Source organism: Tetrao urogallus (assembly GCF_951394365.1).
Source record: "Tetrao urogallus genome assembly, chromosome: 22".
Lineage (NCBI taxonomy): Eukaryota > Metazoa > Chordata > Aves > Galliformes > Phasianidae > Tetrao > Tetrao urogallus.
This window is the reverse complement of record NC_136835.1, coordinates 4961323-4978652: the sequence shown is the minus strand read 5'-3', so window position 1 is coordinate 4978652 and position 17330 is coordinate 4961323. Positions and strand designations below refer to the sequence as shown.

The following is a 17330-nucleotide window of genomic DNA, read 5'->3' as shown; positions in this document are numbered from 1 at the left end:
AGTCTCCTTCAGCCCCGCGGGTAGGTAAGGAACCCCCTCCAGTTCCGCAGCACGGAGCCGGGGTGCAAAGTCCGGCTTCCTCCGTCCCTTCCCGCAGGCGCCGGGGGAAGGCGGCAGCGATTCCCGGGCGGAGCGCTCCTCTCCCGGCCCCGCTCCTCTCCCGGCCCCGCTCCTCTCCCGGCCCCGCTCCGCTCCCGGCCCCCCGCACCGGAGTGGCTGCTGCGAGGCCAAGCCGCGCCCCGCTCCCCCCGGCCCCGCTGTATATAAAGGCGATGCGCCCCAGAAGGCAGGTAGCGGCGGGGCAGGCGGCTCGAGCGGCCGCTCCGCTCCCTCCAGCCGAGTTTTAGCAAAAAGAAGGAGGGACGGAGGAAGCAGCAGCAGCAGCAGCAGCAGCAGCAGCAGCAGGGACTGGCTCCTGCTTTCTCCCCCCATGTGAGCCGGGACGATGCTGCCGCTGCTGCTGCCGCTGCTGCTGGGCGCCCGCGCGCTGAGCGCACCCCCGGGGGACACGGCGGTGGTCACCCCGCTCCGCCTCGACCCCGACATCAACGGGCGGCCCTACTTCAGGCGCGGCCCCGCCGAGGCCGTGGTGTTCCAGCTGTCGGCTTTCGGGGAGGATTTCTACCTGCATCTCTCCCCCGACGCCGGATTCATCGCCCCCGCCTTCGCCGCGCACTACCTGGGCTCCGCGCCCGGTGCCTCCCGTCCCCATCACCTCCGCCACTGCTTCTACTCGGGGGATGTCAACGCCGACCGAGAGTCCTTCGCCGCTCTCAGCCTCTGCGGGGGGCTCCGGGGGGCTTTCGGCTACCGGGGAGCCGAGTACACCATCAGCCCGCTGCCGGGAGCGGAGCACGGCGGGGCTCATCGCCTGCAGCGCCGCAACGTCGCCCACCCGCTGGGTGCCTCCGCGTCGCGCTGCGCGGTGGGCTCCGGGCTCACCCCGGGGGTGCTGCAGGCTCTGGAGAAATACCGGGGCAGAGCGGCCGGGGGGAAGGCAGGAGGGAGAACCAAACGCTTTGCCTCCGTGCCCCGATACGTGGAGACCTTGGTGGTGGCCGATGAGTCCATGGTGAAGTTCCACGGGGATGACTTGCAGCACTACCTGCTCACCCTCATGGCCACGGCCGCCCGCCTCTACAAGCACCCCAGCATCCGCAACCCCATCCAGATCTCCGTCGTCAAGTTCCTCCTCATCGGGCAGGACGACAAAGGGCCCAAAGTCACCAGCAACGCTGCCCTCACCCTCCGCAACTTCTGTGCCTGGCAGAAGAAGTGGAACAAAGTCAGCGACAAGCACCCCGAGTACTGGGACACCGCCATCCTCTTCACCAAGCAGGTGGGTGCGGATCCTTGGGGAAGGGTGGACGACCCAGCAGGGCTGCCCTCCTCCCCTTCAGGTGTCCTGCACCCTGCCACCCCTCCTGTGTCCCTACCACCCTGCACCCCTCTCCCAAGGAGCTCGCTGTCTGGGTTGGATGGTTGGGAGGGAGCCAGCACCGCAGAAATCTGACAGGGGAGTGAGGCCAGGAGGTGCACAGAGGCAGGTTGCCCATGCACCCATGAAACTGCCACTCAGCCCCCCGTTGGCAGCCAGCTCTGCCACCCAAAATGCAGGGCCTGAGCAGGGCAGTGACACCTGCCAAGAAAAAGCCTCTCCCTGCTTCCTCTGAGTCATGCACGAGGTCCTCCTGAGAACCTGGAGCTCTCCTCTTTGCCCTGGCTGCTCCACGTGGACTGAATTCAGGGCTGGAAGGACAGCCAGCACTCAGCCCAGGGAACAGAGCCTGCTGCATCCCTGCTGGGCTGCCAGGAGGCTTTGCTGTGCTGCCCTTGTTTCTTGCTAGAAATGTCACCATGATAGGCAACCAGCAGCACCAGCCCCCAGTTGCTGTAGGGAGGGGAAGAGGATGCACCCCTTTCAAGGGGACACAGTCACATTTCACCCCAAACACAGCGGGTTTGGCCAGCAGCGGCAATTTGCATTTTCTCTTTCCCCTGTCCCTGCCCAGATGTCTTTGGATTAGGGACAGGTCAGGAACTCTGCTCAGCAATTCTGAGGCCATTCCCAAAACTTCTTTCCAAGTCAAGCACACGTGGGTGGGAAGGGCGTAGCTTCCAGCTCACTCAGCACGTGTTAGCAGCAGTGATGCTGTGTGGGACGTGAGACCCCGGCCCCAGCAGGGGCTGCATCCCCTGGCCGGGTGTAAATCTGCTGGAGCTGCTCCTGCCTGCACCAGCCAGCTGTGAAGGGGAGGAGGCAGCTCCGTGGCTGGTGGAAGCCTGGTGAGGTCAGCGGAGCTGCACGTGGGACAGAGCTGGTCCCAGAGATCTGACAGCCTCTCCATCCTGCAGCATGCAGCATGGCCGGGCTGCATTTTTTACACATTGCTAAGCCATCCATTTCTGAAATCCCAAGGCAAGCTCCATGCAAAGGCACACGATCAAGGAGACATCTGCCTTCCTTGAACGCATCCATCTGTGGTCCCCCGACACCCCAGAGCTTATCTCCCTGCCAAAAAGCTGTTACATAAGACCCCGACTTAAGTTTCACTTCGAGCTCGGTTGATCGGCAGTTTCCAGTTGTGTCAACACGTTGCTGATGGATGGGCTGTACTGCCTGCACTCCCTGCGCCAGACCTCGGATTCGCCTTTGGGGAGCTCAGTGCTGCTCGGCTGGGTGGTGTGGATGTGCCATGGGATTTCTGCCTTCCTACCTGAGCTGGTGCATGCTGGAAGGACTGCAGAGCACTCATCCTGCTGATGCCCCTTGGAAATGATGTTGCAAATCACAGAGAAACGTTTGACCGCAATTTTCATCATCCCCAACCTTGATGCCCACCAGCTGTAACAGCAAAGGCTTGCTGAGCCTGCCATCAGCTGAAGGGATATTGCACCAAAGGATGTCTCGCAGTAGCTTGGCATCACGGGGGAGTTTAGAAACCCAACAGTTTCAGCACTTTGAGGAGCTCACATTTTTGGGATTGCTTTGGACACATGCACACTGGGGAGCATCGACAGTTGGGAGAGCGCTTGTGTGATGGCCTTGGCCTCTGAGCATGGGAATGAAGGTAAAAGCTACAGGGATCCCCCTCAGATGACCTGCAGACCATCTCGAGAAGCTTGCAAGAAGAACAGCCTTTGGAAGGTGTCCAGGGATGAAGCTAGGGCTCCTGGTTTTATTTCTGGCCATCTGCACACAGAGGACGTGCCAGGTGTCAGTGCTTGGGTAGCCCTCTTCCCATCCTGGTGTTTGCCCAGGAGTTCCTTCCCTGCCCTCCTCCCATTCCCCTACTGCTGCTCCCATTCCACTCCCTCAGCCCCGGAGATACATTTGAGGGGTTTTAGGACCCCTTCATTAGAGCCCAGAGCTGCTTCCCCTGGGGCTGTGATTGGGTTCTGAGTCTGAGCAGGGGGGTGATGGAATGCCCCACAAAGAGCTGCTCCTTCCTGCAGCCCCACAGCCAGCAGGCGAGGCTGGCTGAGAATGAGAAGTGGGTCAGTGTGTCAGCGCAGGTGCTGGGCTGGGAGCCAACAGCTCTCTGTGCCAGCCAGGAAACAGGAACTCCTAAAAGAGCAATGAATAGGGAGTGGCTGCTCCTCCTCACCTCCCTGGGGCACCCCATGCACCCCACATCACCTCCAAACCCACAGCGCTGGCACTGTGGCATCCTTCTCACGGCCAGGTGTAGCTCTGGACCTCATGCTGGCTGGGATTTGCTGGTTCCCATCTGCGGGATGGGGATACTGTGCATGAGACAGGACCTGGGATTCAATGGGGTCCCAGTGGATGCGGAAAGACGTTGTGAAGCAGAGTTGAAGCTGTTTATAAGACAGGGTTTTCCACCAGCCACAGCAGCCAGGATGGATTCTGGGCTCAGCTGTTGGAGCCTCCTCACCACCTCACAGCACCTTGCCAGCCCCACACCCCATGCCTCGGCTGTTCCTCTCCCACGAGAGCGGTCCTGTCTGCTTTTTGCAGCCCTGCAGCTGCTGCTAAACCCATCTCAGCTCTGGCCGGGGCTTTCTGGCGTTCTTGGGGCCATTACCGATAGCTGAACCTGCCTGCATGGGAATGCCTTCAGCCTGGAAACCTTGCTGGAAATGTTGGCAGAGTGGCTCCTGTGAGGTTTCTAGCAACACAGGAACGTTGGCTGGCTGGGAGCTGAGCATGAATCACTCTTATTTATAGCATGGGAGCACCCGGACAGTCCCTTACGTTTTCTTTTCATGTGGAAAGCTGCAGCGGTTCTCCCTGCCCTGTGCACAGCTGCCACTACAGCTCCGTGGGATGAAATACCCCAGGGGTGAAGCTGCAGGGATCCATCCACCCTGCTGTGCTGCTTTGGGGTGTGCTGGCCAAAGGCAGTGATTGCAGATTGAGAAGAAATCACAGCACTGCCCATCCAGGAGAACACGGCAGTGGATGAGAGCAGGGTTTGGCTGAGCCCAGGATGGGCAGTGCTGCCTTTGGGGTTGGCACAATATCTTTTGGAGAGGAGTGGAGGGATGGGAGCATCTGAGGTTAACTGCTGGGCTGCGGCACGTCCTCCGCCAGCAGCTTTTGGTTTGCAGTAGCACCTGTGGATGCTGGAGGTGGCATCCTCCTGTGGTGCTGGGGTCTGGGCTGGTTCATTGCATCAGCTGGGCTTGCTTGCTCCTGGAGAAACATCAGTTGTCAGTGAGGACACAGGAGCAGTTCCCTTAGCATGCTGGGCCTGCTTTGGAAGCTTCTTATCACTAGGAAATGGAGAGATGGCTCAGCTGTCAGCCAGGGCCAGGTCTTTCCACTGGCCTGTCTGGGTCCAGACCTTGAGCTCACAGAAGGACGGAGCCAAGCTGGCTCCTCTGTGCCGAAATGGGCTCCACCCTGCCTGGAGGAAACGCTGACACCGAAGGCACAGGAGGATGCTGTGTGTAACAAAAGGGTCACATGCAAAAATGCCACTGAGTCACCGTCCCTGGAGGTGTTCCAGAACCACGGAGACGTGGCACTGAGGAACACTGTCAGTGGGCACGGTGAATGATTTTGTGATTCTGTGTTTCCTCCGCGCCCTGGGGCCGCGAGGTCCCCATTCTCTGCAACTGACACCTGCCCAGCAGATCTGGGGCCGGGTCCTCCGGAGGTAAAGGGGCTGCGGTGGGAATAGGACCAAGTACCAACCCCAAGATTAACCCCTTACTTCTCCACAGGACCTGTGCGGTGCCACCACCTGTGACACGCTGGGCATGGCCGACGTGGGCACCATGTGTGACCCCAAGCGCAGCTGCTCCGTCATTGAGGACGATGGGTTGCCCTCAGCTTTCACCACGGCCCACGAGCTGGGTAAGGCATGCCTGGGGGCTCTGCATGGGACGGGGTGCTCTGGGTCCCAGAACACTGGGGGGATGCAGTGCATCACAAGCCCTGCATTTTTAGAGAAATCGCATTTTTGGTCTGAGGGCTGTGCTTGCAATGGATGTGCTGCCCTGCCTCATGTCCTCAGTGTCACCAAGCCTCATCCTCCAGCCCTGCTTAGTAATCAGGAGCAGCAGCAAAGTTCAAAATAGCCCCAGTTCAGCCTACGGAAGGCCAGACAATGACAGGCATCCGGAGAGGGGAAACTCCACCTCAGCTGGGGGGAGGAAAGGGCTGAGAAAGTGAAAGGCATCACTGTTGTGATTGCTGGGTTTCCAGAATTTGAGAATCCTAAAATAGCAGAGAGGGATGCTGAGGGCGCACCGACTTCTGGAGACACTGGTGTGGTTCTGCAGGGTGAAGGAAGAGCTCTGATCTCCTTTTCTTTGAGGTTTCCTTTGACCTTCCTCAAATGATGGCCATCCATGATGCAGATGGGAAAGCATGTTGGAAAGGCTTGGGGGTGCTGCAGTCAGGATGGCTCACATGTGCCTGTCTTGCAGCTCCCAGCATCCATGTTCAGCTCAAGCCAGGGCTTTTGCAAGCTCTGTGCTTCCCCAGGCAGCTCCTCCTCCTCTTGAGCTGCCCACAGCCTTTGCAGTTGTTACAAGGAATACCATGCTCCTTGCCTCAGTTTCCCCCTCTACACAGAGCAATGCCAACTGGGGTTATTCACGTTCTCCCCCTTTCCATTTCCCAGGCCACGTCTTCAACATGCCCCACGACAACGTGAAGGCCTGTGAGGAGGTCTTTGGCCGGCTGAAGACCAACCACATGATGTCTCCCACCCTCATCCAGATTGACCGTGCCAACCCCTGGTCAGCCTGCAGTGCTGCCATCATCACCGACTTCCTTGACAGCGGCCACGGTGAGCTCTTCTTGTTCTCCTATCCTTGTCCCCATGCTGTCCTTATCCCTGCAATGGTGATGGGGACAGGCTGTTGGGGTAGGCAGCAAATTTCTCCTTGCTCTCCCAATCAATCGAGAAGGAAACAGAGAGCTGAGTGGTGGTGTTTCAGTGGGCTGAGCTGGGGCTGAATGCGAGGTAGCTCCAGTCCCATGAGGACCGGCTCAATGTTCCCCTCCCTGCTTCCTCAGGAGACTGCTTGCTGGACCAGCCCTCCAACCCCATCCCGCTGCCCGAGGACCTGCCGGGGACGAGCTACAGCCTGAACCAGCAGTGCGAGCTGGCCTTCGGTGTGGGCTCCAAGCCCTGCCCCTACATGCAGTACTGTGCCAAGCTCTGGTGCACCGGCAAAGCACGCGGGCAGATCGTGTGCCAGACACGGCACTTCCCCTGGGCTGATGGCACCGGCTGTGGGGAGGGACGCTTCTGCCTGAAAGGAGCCTGCGTGGAGAGGCACAACGTCAGCAAGTACAGGGTGAGTACCTGCGAGTCCAAGAATGCCCTGTGAACGATCACTTGGCACTTCTGCATGGGTGCTGGCTGAGCAGTCTCTATCAGGGTCCTACAAAGGGAAAATAATGGAGGAAGGTGAGGAGAGAGCAGGGATAGACAGCGCAAGCAGGCTGGATGCTGCTGTGCTGCTCTGCCCGTCCCATAGAAGATCTGGGATAGGCAAGCCCGCAGGTTTTGCTTGCAAATGCATCTAGCAAAAGGATAGCTTTGAGTCCAGAGAGGGGCAGAGATGGAAGCCATGAGGACAGCAGATGACGCTGTGCCACGTCCCTGCAGGTGGATGGCGGCTGGGCCAAGTGGGCGCCCTATGGCACGTGCTCGCGGACGTGCGGCGGTGGGGTGCAGCTGGCCAAGCGCGAATGCACCAACCCTGTGCCTGCCAACGGGGGCTCCTACTGCGAGGGTGTCCGCGTCAAGTACCGCTCCTGCAACCTGGAGCCCTGCTCAGCTGCAGGTAAGGGCAAAACTTGCCAAAATTCATGACCTGACATCAAAAGGCGCTGAGCCAAAGGGGAGCCTGGCTTCTTGCGTGTGTTGGTGCCTGTGAGCTGAGTGGGATGAGCTGATTGCAGCTGTGAATCCTCTGCTCAACCCACTGCAGAGGCACTGCTTGCATCTCCAGACCAGCTGAATTCCAGCAGAGTCGAGCCGCCAGCACACCAAAACCCCAGGCTTGCCACAGCTCCTTGGGTGGGGTGGAGGAGAGCCAATCTCCAAATGTCAAGTTCTTTGATTGTTTCAAAGCGCTTGGAAACACGGTGGAAACATGCCCCTAAATGTGCCCCCTGCAAATGTCAGAGGTGGCCTTGCCATTTGCAGTTCCCTGGCATCCTTGTGTCACTGCATTGTGCAAGGAGCAAAATGTTTCAGAGTTGCTGCGCTGAGGCTGCGGGCTTTGCACGGCCGCCCTTAACAAGCAGTAACACCTGCCCTAGGGCAGTGGTCTGTGCCCCGTCTGATGCACACTGTGTTCCTTTCAGTGCCAGGAAAGAGCTTCCGAGAAGAGCAGTGCGAGGCATTCAATGGCTACGGCCACAGCACCAACCGCCTCACTGCCTCCGTCTCCTGGGTTCCCAAGTACTCTGGCGTCTCACCCCGGGACAAATGCAAGCTCATCTGCCGGGCGAATGGCACGGGGTACTTCTATGTGCTGGCACCCAAGGTTGGTGAGGGCTGGGGGGGGCTGCAGGAGGACTCCAGTGCATGAAACAATTGTCTGTGCTTGGTGGACAGGTGGATTTTTGTGGGTTAGAAAAGATGGGAATCCATCAGGCTGGGTTGAATCAGCGCGTGTGCATCCACTTATTTTCTTCAGTGGTGGATTGGGTTCGTGGAGGGTCTTCCTCTGGGTTCATAGAACTGCCTGTAGGGTATGCCTATGGTCCTGCTGAGAGGCTGGAGCAGAGGATGATAATTATTGCACTGAGGAAGTGGTTCACCTCCTGGGCTGGAGCCCCGTTGCATTAGCGTAAAGACAGTGACGTAGCAGAAGCAGGAAGCAGTACTGCATGGCTCTTCTCAGAGACCCCAGAATGCCCAATTGCAAAGCAGAGAGTGAGCACGGTACATGCCAGCACCTCCTGAGGTCCTGCTGGGCTGATGCTGAGTGGCTGCAGTGGGACGACTGTGGGGTGATGCAGGGTACAGCTGTTGTCTTGCTCGCTCTCCTGCAGGTCGTGGATGGCACCCCGTGCTCCCCAGACTCCACCTCAGTCTGTGTCCAGGGCAAATGCATCAAAGCGGGCTGTGATGGGAAGCTGGGCTCCAAGAAGAAATTTGACAAGTGCAGTGTATGTGGAGGAGACAATAGGAGCTGCAAGAAGGTCTCGGGCTTATTCACCAAACCCATGTAAGTGCTGGGGGACCACATGTGAGTTCTTCTCTCCCGTAGGGTGGACGCAAGAAGGTGGTGGGGATGGTGACGATCAAATCCTCCAAAGTGCCTGCTCTGAAGTAGTAGTGCATGCTAACAAGCCCATGGCTTCTAGTGATGGAGCCAGCTCTGGCACAGCCACACTGCTGAGCTTCTCGTGTCTGGGTGAGCACAGCCTAGATAAAACTCAGCATGCAGAAATAAATCTCCATGGGATGGAGGAGATAAGCTTAGGGTTGGAACTGCTGCCATCGCAGTGGGTGGGAGATGGGGACACCTGCAGCTCCGTGCCTCATGGCTCATCCTGCCTGCTTCCTCCTTCCAGGCACGGCTACAACTTTGTGGTGGTGATCCCCGCCGGAGCTTCCAACATCGACATCCGCCAGCGGGGCTACAAAGGGCTGATCAGCGACGACAACTACCTGGCGCTGAAGAACGGGCAGGGCAAGTACCTGCTGAACGGGCACTTCATCGTCTCGGCCGTGGAGCGGGACCTGATGGTGAAGGGCAGCGTGCTGCGGTACAGCGGCACCGGCACCGCTGTTGAGAGCCTGCAAGCCTTCAAACCCATCCAGGAGCCCTTGACTTTGGAGGTGCTCTCCGTGGGGAAAATGACCCCTCCCCGGGTGCGCTACTCCTTCTACCTCCCCAAGGAGAGCAAGGATGACAAAACCTCCTACAAGAAGGAGGGCAAAGCTCCTCCGGATCTCAACAACAGCGTCCTCAGCTTGTCCAACCGCTTGGATGGGGGCAGGCCGACCTACAAGCGTCCCTCCTACAAGTGGGCAGCGGGCGGCTGGGAGGCGTGCTCTGTCACCTGTGGCAGTGGGCTGCAGAAGCGAGCGGTGGCTTGCCATGACTCCTATGGCCACCCAGCCTCCGAGTGCGAGGCTGCCCAAAGGCCGGTCGAGGTGCGGTCGTGCGGGGAGCCCTGCCCGGCCTGGGAAGCGGGACCGTGGGCTCCTTGCTCCAAGAGCTGTGGGAGAGGCTTCAAGAGGAGGATGCTGAAGTGCGTGGCCTCCGGTGGGAGACTGCTGCCCCGGGAGAGTTGCAGTTTTCGGAGGAAGCCGCAGGAGCTGGATTTCTGCACCTTGAGGCCATGCTGAGCTGTGCCAGTGAGGATGAACATGGTGTTTCTCGGGCAGCGGCCATGGGTTGGGAGAAGGGGAGATGTCCATAGCACATATCAAATGAGGGTAAAAAAGGGAAAACAAACAAACGGAAAATAAAGGGACCTGGGTGCGGGGAAGGGCGCACAACCAGGTGATGAGAGGGCTTTCACCGAGCAGGTTGCTCGGAGGTGAGCAGGAACCAACCTACCTCGAAGCTGCCGCACACACAGGGACCCACGGCTGGGAGCCGGAGGACAGACAGACGGAAATCACTGCCAGGATGGCCCCCAGGACACACAGAGGGGACACCCCCGCATGGCTCAGACAACGCCTGCCCTGTCTTCCCAGAGCCAAGCCTACCTCCCCCTTCCCCGATTTTCTGCGTGGGACCAAGCCAATTTACCTACACAATGATGGCAAGTTGTACTGCCCAACAGGGTGCTGGGTTTTGTAGGGACTGTTACCTTCAGGGCTTGCAAGCCTTTGCAGCTGTGTGCATGTCAACGGGGATCCCAAGTGCCAGGCTGGGAGGTGGTGGCTTGATTCTCATTTTCTCCTCATGTTTATGATCTGACCAGTGTATACTTTATGGTGCTTAACTCTGTGTTGTTTAACATGCTCCCTGTGCTGGATGCAAACCTGGCATGGAGGGAATAGCATTGCTTCCAGCAGAGCCCCTCCTGGGGCTAAGGTTTTCCTATGGTGCTCTGGGGAGGCTGAGACTGGCTCTTGGCTAAATGGGTGCCCAGAGCACAGCCTGACGCTCGTTTACACCCTGGTGCAGGGAAGGGTGTAAAGCTCTTTGGGACTAAAAGGGATCACAGTGGAGGTTCAATGTGAGCAGTAATTGCAGAAATAACCAACTGTACTGTAGCATCATAGTGCGGTGCGCTGGAGCATCCCTGCCTGTTGCTGGTGCTTGACTCTGCTCTGGAAATGCTGCTCACAGGGCCAGCATGCCATGCCCAGGCACTCTGCTGCCTGCCCCATTCCAAGCTTCAGGGTTATTTGGGGCTGTTCTGATCCTCCTGCTCCTGCAGAGCATCCACAACCAGCTGCATCCTCCTGGGTTTTGTGCTAGGGCTCATTCCATACCTCTGCAGCGTCTGCAGGCTGTCTTACCTCATCACAACCCTGCCACACACCTTCCACCATAAGCCTTCTGCTCAGATCAAACCATCAAGGATCATTTCACATTTTGCTTTCCCACTGATGAAGGTCCCTTGGAGGGAGCTTGCTATGGACCTCTTGACCGAGATATGTCACTATTGGGAAGAGCAGAAGGGTCGACCCCAACTTTTGGGTAGGCTGCTGTCTCAGCAGTGAGATGCTTGGAGTCTGCTCAGCACATGTGGAAGCTCTTCATGCTCCACCAAGCCTCCAGCAGTGGTCAGAAGGGTCCCAAGGAACAGCAGAAACGTTCTCGTGGAGACCTTTCCCACCAGCTTAGCACATTTCTTGTGATACTGTTTGCAGACCCACCCTCCTAGATTTGTGTAATTCTTTTTTGAGCACAATAATATTTCTGGTCTCCGCGATGCTTGATAGAGCCAGGAGCAGATGTTGTGGTTGCTTTGCACAGCGGGGACGGGATTTAATGTTCTAGGAAATCCCTTCCAGGTCTACATTCCCATGAACGCATCATCCATTTTCTGGACAGTTTTCCTGCGTAGCCGAGCCTGCAGTGCTTTCGTTTGGGGACAGAGCTCCAAGGAGCTGCCCTTTGCGTCTTGCCATCAAATCGATGGTTTCCAAGCCACCGAGGAACTGTCATCCTTGTCCGATGGGGGCGAAGGATGGGGTGGGAGGGACTTCTTGAGTGCAGTTCTTTTGCCAAGTGTGCAGCAAAAGGATGGAGATGCCTATTGTACTGGCTGCTTTGTGTATACCATGTATACTAAACATCGATCTCTGCTGTTTGTGCATCAATAGCAAACCTGAAATAAAACCGTATTTAAAGATCCACCTTGCTCCAGGGGGCTGTTTGTGCCCCCTTGTGTGTTTGCTTGGGCGGCGTTGGCAAAGTACATCCTGGCTTATTGCAGCCCCAGCTCATTAACTGGAGGAAAAAAATTGGAAGGTCCAAACACGTTATTCTGAATATTATGGCAATTTGTCTTGCTTCTGCTGTAGAATTTGTAGTTGGCAAAAAAAAAAAAACCCAAAACATCATGTTGGATGAATCCATGCGATGGCAGGACTTGCCTGCACCTGGGAGCGATTGCAGCAAGGCTGTGCCACGAGGCTGGTTTTGCTTTAGCCTGGGATCGGGATATTCTTCAGTCAGAATCACGGCAATATAGAACATAGAGTTAAATGGATGAATGCAAACTGGAACAGTGCTCTCACATCCTGGAACAACCGTGTCCGCGCATACCACGAGCTGGGAGAACCCATTCCCGACGTGCTCCTCTGGCGTCATTCATTCCGTCCACAGAGCAAAGCAGGAGCCTCTTTCCCACCACCTCCAGTGGGCCCAGGGAAGGCCGGGGGGTTGCTAGGTGCTTACAAAACACTCAGCAGCTCCCAGCCCTCCTCTGGGCCAGTGGTGAGATAAGGCACTGCCTGCTAATGGGCCACGTCTGCTAAGGGATGCCTGATGTCACTGCCTCAGCTTTTATTTCCCCCTGAACAATTGCAACTTTCTGTGCAGCTATGCTGTAACACTTTGGCAGTTTTATGAGGTTTTTTTTTTTTTTTTTTTGCATAAGGCAGAGCACATTTCCAATACCAAAGAAAAGCACAACAACCCTGACTGAACACCTTCCCCTCTGCAGCCCGGTGACAGACAGCTCTGCCTCACCCCACGAGAAGCTCAGTTTCAGCCCCAAGAAATCCCACACTGCAGCAGCTCCAACTGCACACAGCTTTATTAGCAACAGAGGGCTTGCACTTCCGGGGCTCAGCAATAGCCATATGTAACCTGAACAAATCACCCAGAGAGATAAAAACGTGCACAAAGGAAACATTTACCTGGGAGGGAAGGAAGAAGCCAAGCGCTGATGCCAGAACCCCAGTTCAAAGGGAAGGTCTGTGTTTAGCCAAGTTGTGGTCTGTTTGCTCAGGGCCCTGCTTTGCTGGGAAGGCTGCAATTACTTAACGGCTCAGGGATAAGGGCAGGCACCTGGAGTGGGGTGGGGACAAGGTGAGCTCCTGGGGAGGGAGGAGCAAAGCTGCAGCCATGTGGAAGTATGGGGGTGGCAGACATGGGGATGCAGGGCACGTTGCTTGTTCCAAACTGCTGGGACACTTGTGTTTGGTTTCCCCCCATTATTTTAGCCTCCCACCCCTTTCTTTGTTCCTGTATGCTTCTCCAGACATCAGCTTTTGCAGAAAGGTGCTGGGTTGGGCAAGATTCTGCTCTCACCCCCTGTACTTTTCCTTACAAACAGAAAGCAAAAAGCATGAGAATAGAATCCACCCTCGTGGCATAGCTGGTATTCACAATGAGACATTCAGAGCTTCAGCCTCTTATAGCAGCACCTATATTGCAAGTCATGCTCCTTACACGATGTCACACACTGGGGTCTTGCTGGGCAGGAGGGTCCCACGGTGCCAGATTGAGCGTTGTGCCCCAAAGCTGCCCCTCATTGAGCCCAGGCACTGAGGATCCCTTTGGAAGAGGGAACACCCCCTTTCTGTTATCATTGCCATTAATGTTGCTCTTTCTTTCTGCCTGGAGACAAAAGCACCACCAGACATATTGGGAACAAACAGTGCTAATGGGGAACACGTGGCCCAGCCAGCAGCAACGCTCACGTGAAAATACTGATGTGGAGCAGCGATGGGGCACAAAAATGCATTTCTATGCCAGGATAATTGATTCTCCCTTTGCCACCATAGGCTGCCGGTCACTTGCAGCAGACTAAACTTCCCCCCATCATCTTCCCCAGCCAGTAAACTGACACGTTCCCACAAGAATCCATGTGAGTTTTGTTTTTTTTCCCCTGTATTTTTTCTAATTATACAACTCAACCAGCGCCAAAATCTGTCTGGCCAACTCGAATCTGGCAGCGGAGCTCCTGCACACAGGGCCAAGAGAATCACCTCCTTGCTGAAGGGCAGCAGGTTGGGAATGTACTCAGACAGAGCTCTTTGCAAGGCTCCAAACGGAGATTTCTATGCATGCATACACCTCCAGAGGAAGGTTGGCATTGGCTGCTCATGTCAGCACTGTGCCTGGAGGTGAAGGCATGAGCTGAGCCCATCAGATGGCTGCTAATGACTGCAGCCCTTAGCTAGGGAAAGCACTTGGAAATGGCAGCATGGGGCAGTGGTGTGAGCCCCCAGCCCCTCCTGAGGACAGTGCTGTTGGGTTTGGTGTAATTAATATCGAGTTCAGCCTGGGGGACAGAAGGGCTCCCAAGGGCTTATTTAATGTGGCTTGATTATTTATTTTTTGAAGTGTTTTATTTTCCCCCTTGTAAATGAATTTAGCGCTGAGGAGAGGTGTTGGATTGGCTGCTCTGGAAATAAAAGCCCTGAGGGGCAGATGTTTTGGAGTCCTGCAAGTAACAGCACTGCATGCGATCCAGGCGTGAGGGCAATGACTCGCAGTCACTGCAAAAGCTGCTATGTGCTCTGCACTCATAGATACTGCTGTGAGAAAGCAGAGCACACTGCCCACAGCCACCAGGCACTTGGGTCTCTCAGAAGTGTCTCTCAGTGTCCCTGCACTGCTTTGGCCTGTCATGCAATGCCATATTGTTTGCACTGCATTCCAAGTGCAGTGTGCAGGCTCCAAATAGCAGAAATACGTGTTGGCAAGACCCTGGTCACTGCAGGGACCGAATCATAGAATCATAGAATCATAGAATCACCAAGGTTGGAAAAGACCTAAAAGCTCATCCAGTCCAACCGTTCACCTATTACCAACAGCTCCCACTAAACCACGTCCCTCAACACAACATCCAGCCTTTCCTTGAACACCCCCCAATTGACATGTGCTGTCCAGAAGCAGCCCCATGTGCTGTGTGGATGTAGTCAGGACATCTGGAGTGGGGATGGAGGGGAAAGTGCAGTGAGGTATGGTGATCTACGTGGGCATCTCGTACACCCAGGGAGTTTGGGAAAAGCCAGCATCCCCATGATGTGAAATTTCCTGCAGACACCCAGGGTCAGGGCTCTGAGCACCTCGTGGAGCTGTGGGTGTCCCTGTTCAGTGCAGAAGAGATGGGACCGGATGGCCTGGAAAGGTCCCTTCCAACACAAACCATTCTATGACTCTGGTTCTATGAAGGTAGGGTGTCCAAAGGCTTCATCTACCTTTGGGCTCCCTCAGGATTTAGGAGGAGGTGATGGGTTTTGGGGTATCACCATGGTGAAGCACTGCCTTGACTGGGGCAGTCCCAAGGTGCCCATTAACCCCTGCCTTCAGCACTTACTTTTGAGGTGAGGAAAAACAACCACAGAGGGAAACAGGGACTGAAAGACAAGGAGAACCTGGACGGTGCTGTTTTATCCCAAAGGCAGAGAAAAGGAAACAAGGCAAAGGAATGAAAACAAGGGAAACCTCGAGAGGGAGACGTGCTTGGCAGCCCCTGCTGCCTCGCTCTGCAAACATGGAGCAGCTGTTATCCCACCTGGACCTGGATGCTGGCTTCTCTGCATCCCTGGAGCATCACGGAGCAGTGGAGATGCTCCACGAGTGCTCAGGGCACAGGTAATGCACAGCCCTGAGAGGTGATGGGGAGAAAGGAAAACACTTTTATGTTGTTCAGAGTGAGCTCTTTCTTTCTCTATTTTAATTTTCGGTTGTATGAAGCTGTGGGGAATGTGCTCCCTTTTGAAAAGGAACTCTTTGGGTTGTTCCCTTTTTCTCTGTGAGCTGCATCACCAGTTTTGGGGTTTTTCAGGGCCAAACTGCATGTGCCATCACCCCTGTGCCCAGCAGAAATCGCCAACCCATCACCCCCAGTTCCCATTGCCCTCGCTGGCTCTGTATTTAATGCATTACATGGAAAAGCAGAGCTGGTCACTTGGCCCCAGTGGTGGCGTTGGGTTTTTCTTTGTGGTTTAAGGCCAAGCTAAAGGGCAAAGGGATTTGGGAAATGAGTGGTGCCTCGGGGTGGGCGCTGGCTCTGGGTAATCCCTAATCCCTCAGCATGTGGAGAAATCCTGGCTTTGGGACACCACAAACACCATCAATCCACGTCAGCGTAGCGGGGTGGAAACAAAATAGGGGGAATTTGCTTCATAGGAGGGGAAGAAGCACGAGGCAAGGTTTGAATCGCAGGGGCTGCGTGTGAAGGAGAACAGAGCTGGCAAAAATGAAGGGAAACACTCAAACGCCTCCATCCGTGGGAAAAGATGGGGTGGACGCAGCCCTTCTGGGGGACAACCTAAAATCTGGGGGCTGCCTGCAATGGAATGGTTCCTATTTGTCTGGGGAAAAGCGACGTCTGCTCCAATTAGCGCGTCGCGTGCGCGTGCGGGGGAGGAGATGTTTTTGTTTCCTTTTAGGAAGAAAGAAAAGAATTAATAACAACAACAACAACAACAACAACAACAAAGCACGAAACGAGCTCTGTTGCAAAGCCAGAGTGCTGTGTCAGAGAGACCGGGATCCAAACGGTTTCTCTGAACCCTCCAAGAGGAACGGAGCATCCAACGCGGCTGGAAAACGGAGCACTACCTCCTAAAGCTGCCCTGCGGGAGGCCTTCAGTTGTTGAGGATGATTTTACAACTCCCCACAGCTGGGAGTTCAGGAGCAGATGCCGACGGGGGCTCTGGAAGGGTTAAAACCATTCTGCCTGTTCGCACTGTTCCTTCTTAATATCGCCCTTGAATAAACAAACAGGCGAATCCCACCCTCTCCCCGGAGACTCTTACTTGGCTTGTTTCAGAGAACAAATGATAATTATTTGCCTTCATTTATTTATTTATTTAAAATTTCATTGTCTCCTTTCGGCAGCCATCGGGATTGAGGAAACCGAGTGACAAAATGAACAAGGGAAGCCATAAACTCGAATTAAACAAATCACTGATAAGCCCAGAGCAGAAAGGAGATAAAAACCCGATGACATTCCCCTCGTGGCACAGAGGCTGGAGATGTTGATAAAGCGCAGGGAGACGGATGGATGCAGCCAATGGATGCCAGTAGGTTAGGAGATGCGGGCGCAGCCGTGTCCTCCTTATTCTAGACATTAGGACTGGCTTTTTGGGGATAGGTCAGGAAAATATCAGATAGATCAGGACGTTTGCAAGAAATTCCATTGCTTTGCTGTAGCAGAGGCTGGCTGGCTGCAGGGGATGCGCAAAGCACTTCACATCCTCAGGATTCAGCCCTTTGTCTGCTCCTCTGCTTCTTTCCAAGGACCAGTTTCAGTTTCTGGGGAGGAGAGCAGTGCTGCATCACACAGCTGCCCAAGGGGGGTGGGGGGGTCACCATTCCTGGGGGTGTTGCAGAGCTGTGGGGATGAGGCACTGAGGGATGTGGGCAGTGGGCACACCGGGTTGGGCTGCGTGGGGATGAAACAAAAAGAGTAAAGGAGAGGTGGTGCTGCTGTGGATGTGATGGCATTCAT

At 55.7% G+C, this 17330-nt stretch overlaps 1 protein-coding gene across 1 annotated transcript; it reads left to right on the top strand.

Moving 5' to 3' along the window:
• Positions 1-445: 445 nt before the first annotated feature.
• ADAMTS15 (ADAM metallopeptidase with thrombospondin type 1 motif 15) lies at positions 446-9797 on the top strand (the record flags this gene model as incomplete). Its single annotated transcript, XM_079545778.1, has 8 exons — positions 446-1339; positions 5194-5326; positions 6099-6266; positions 6497-6780; positions 7095-7272; positions 7799-7980; positions 8492-8667; positions 9017-9797. 8 exons carry the CDS (start codon positions 446-448, stop codon positions 9795-9797), a joined length of 2796 nt encoding a protein of 931 aa, XP_079401904.1.
• Positions 9798-17330: the final 7533 nt, after the last annotated feature.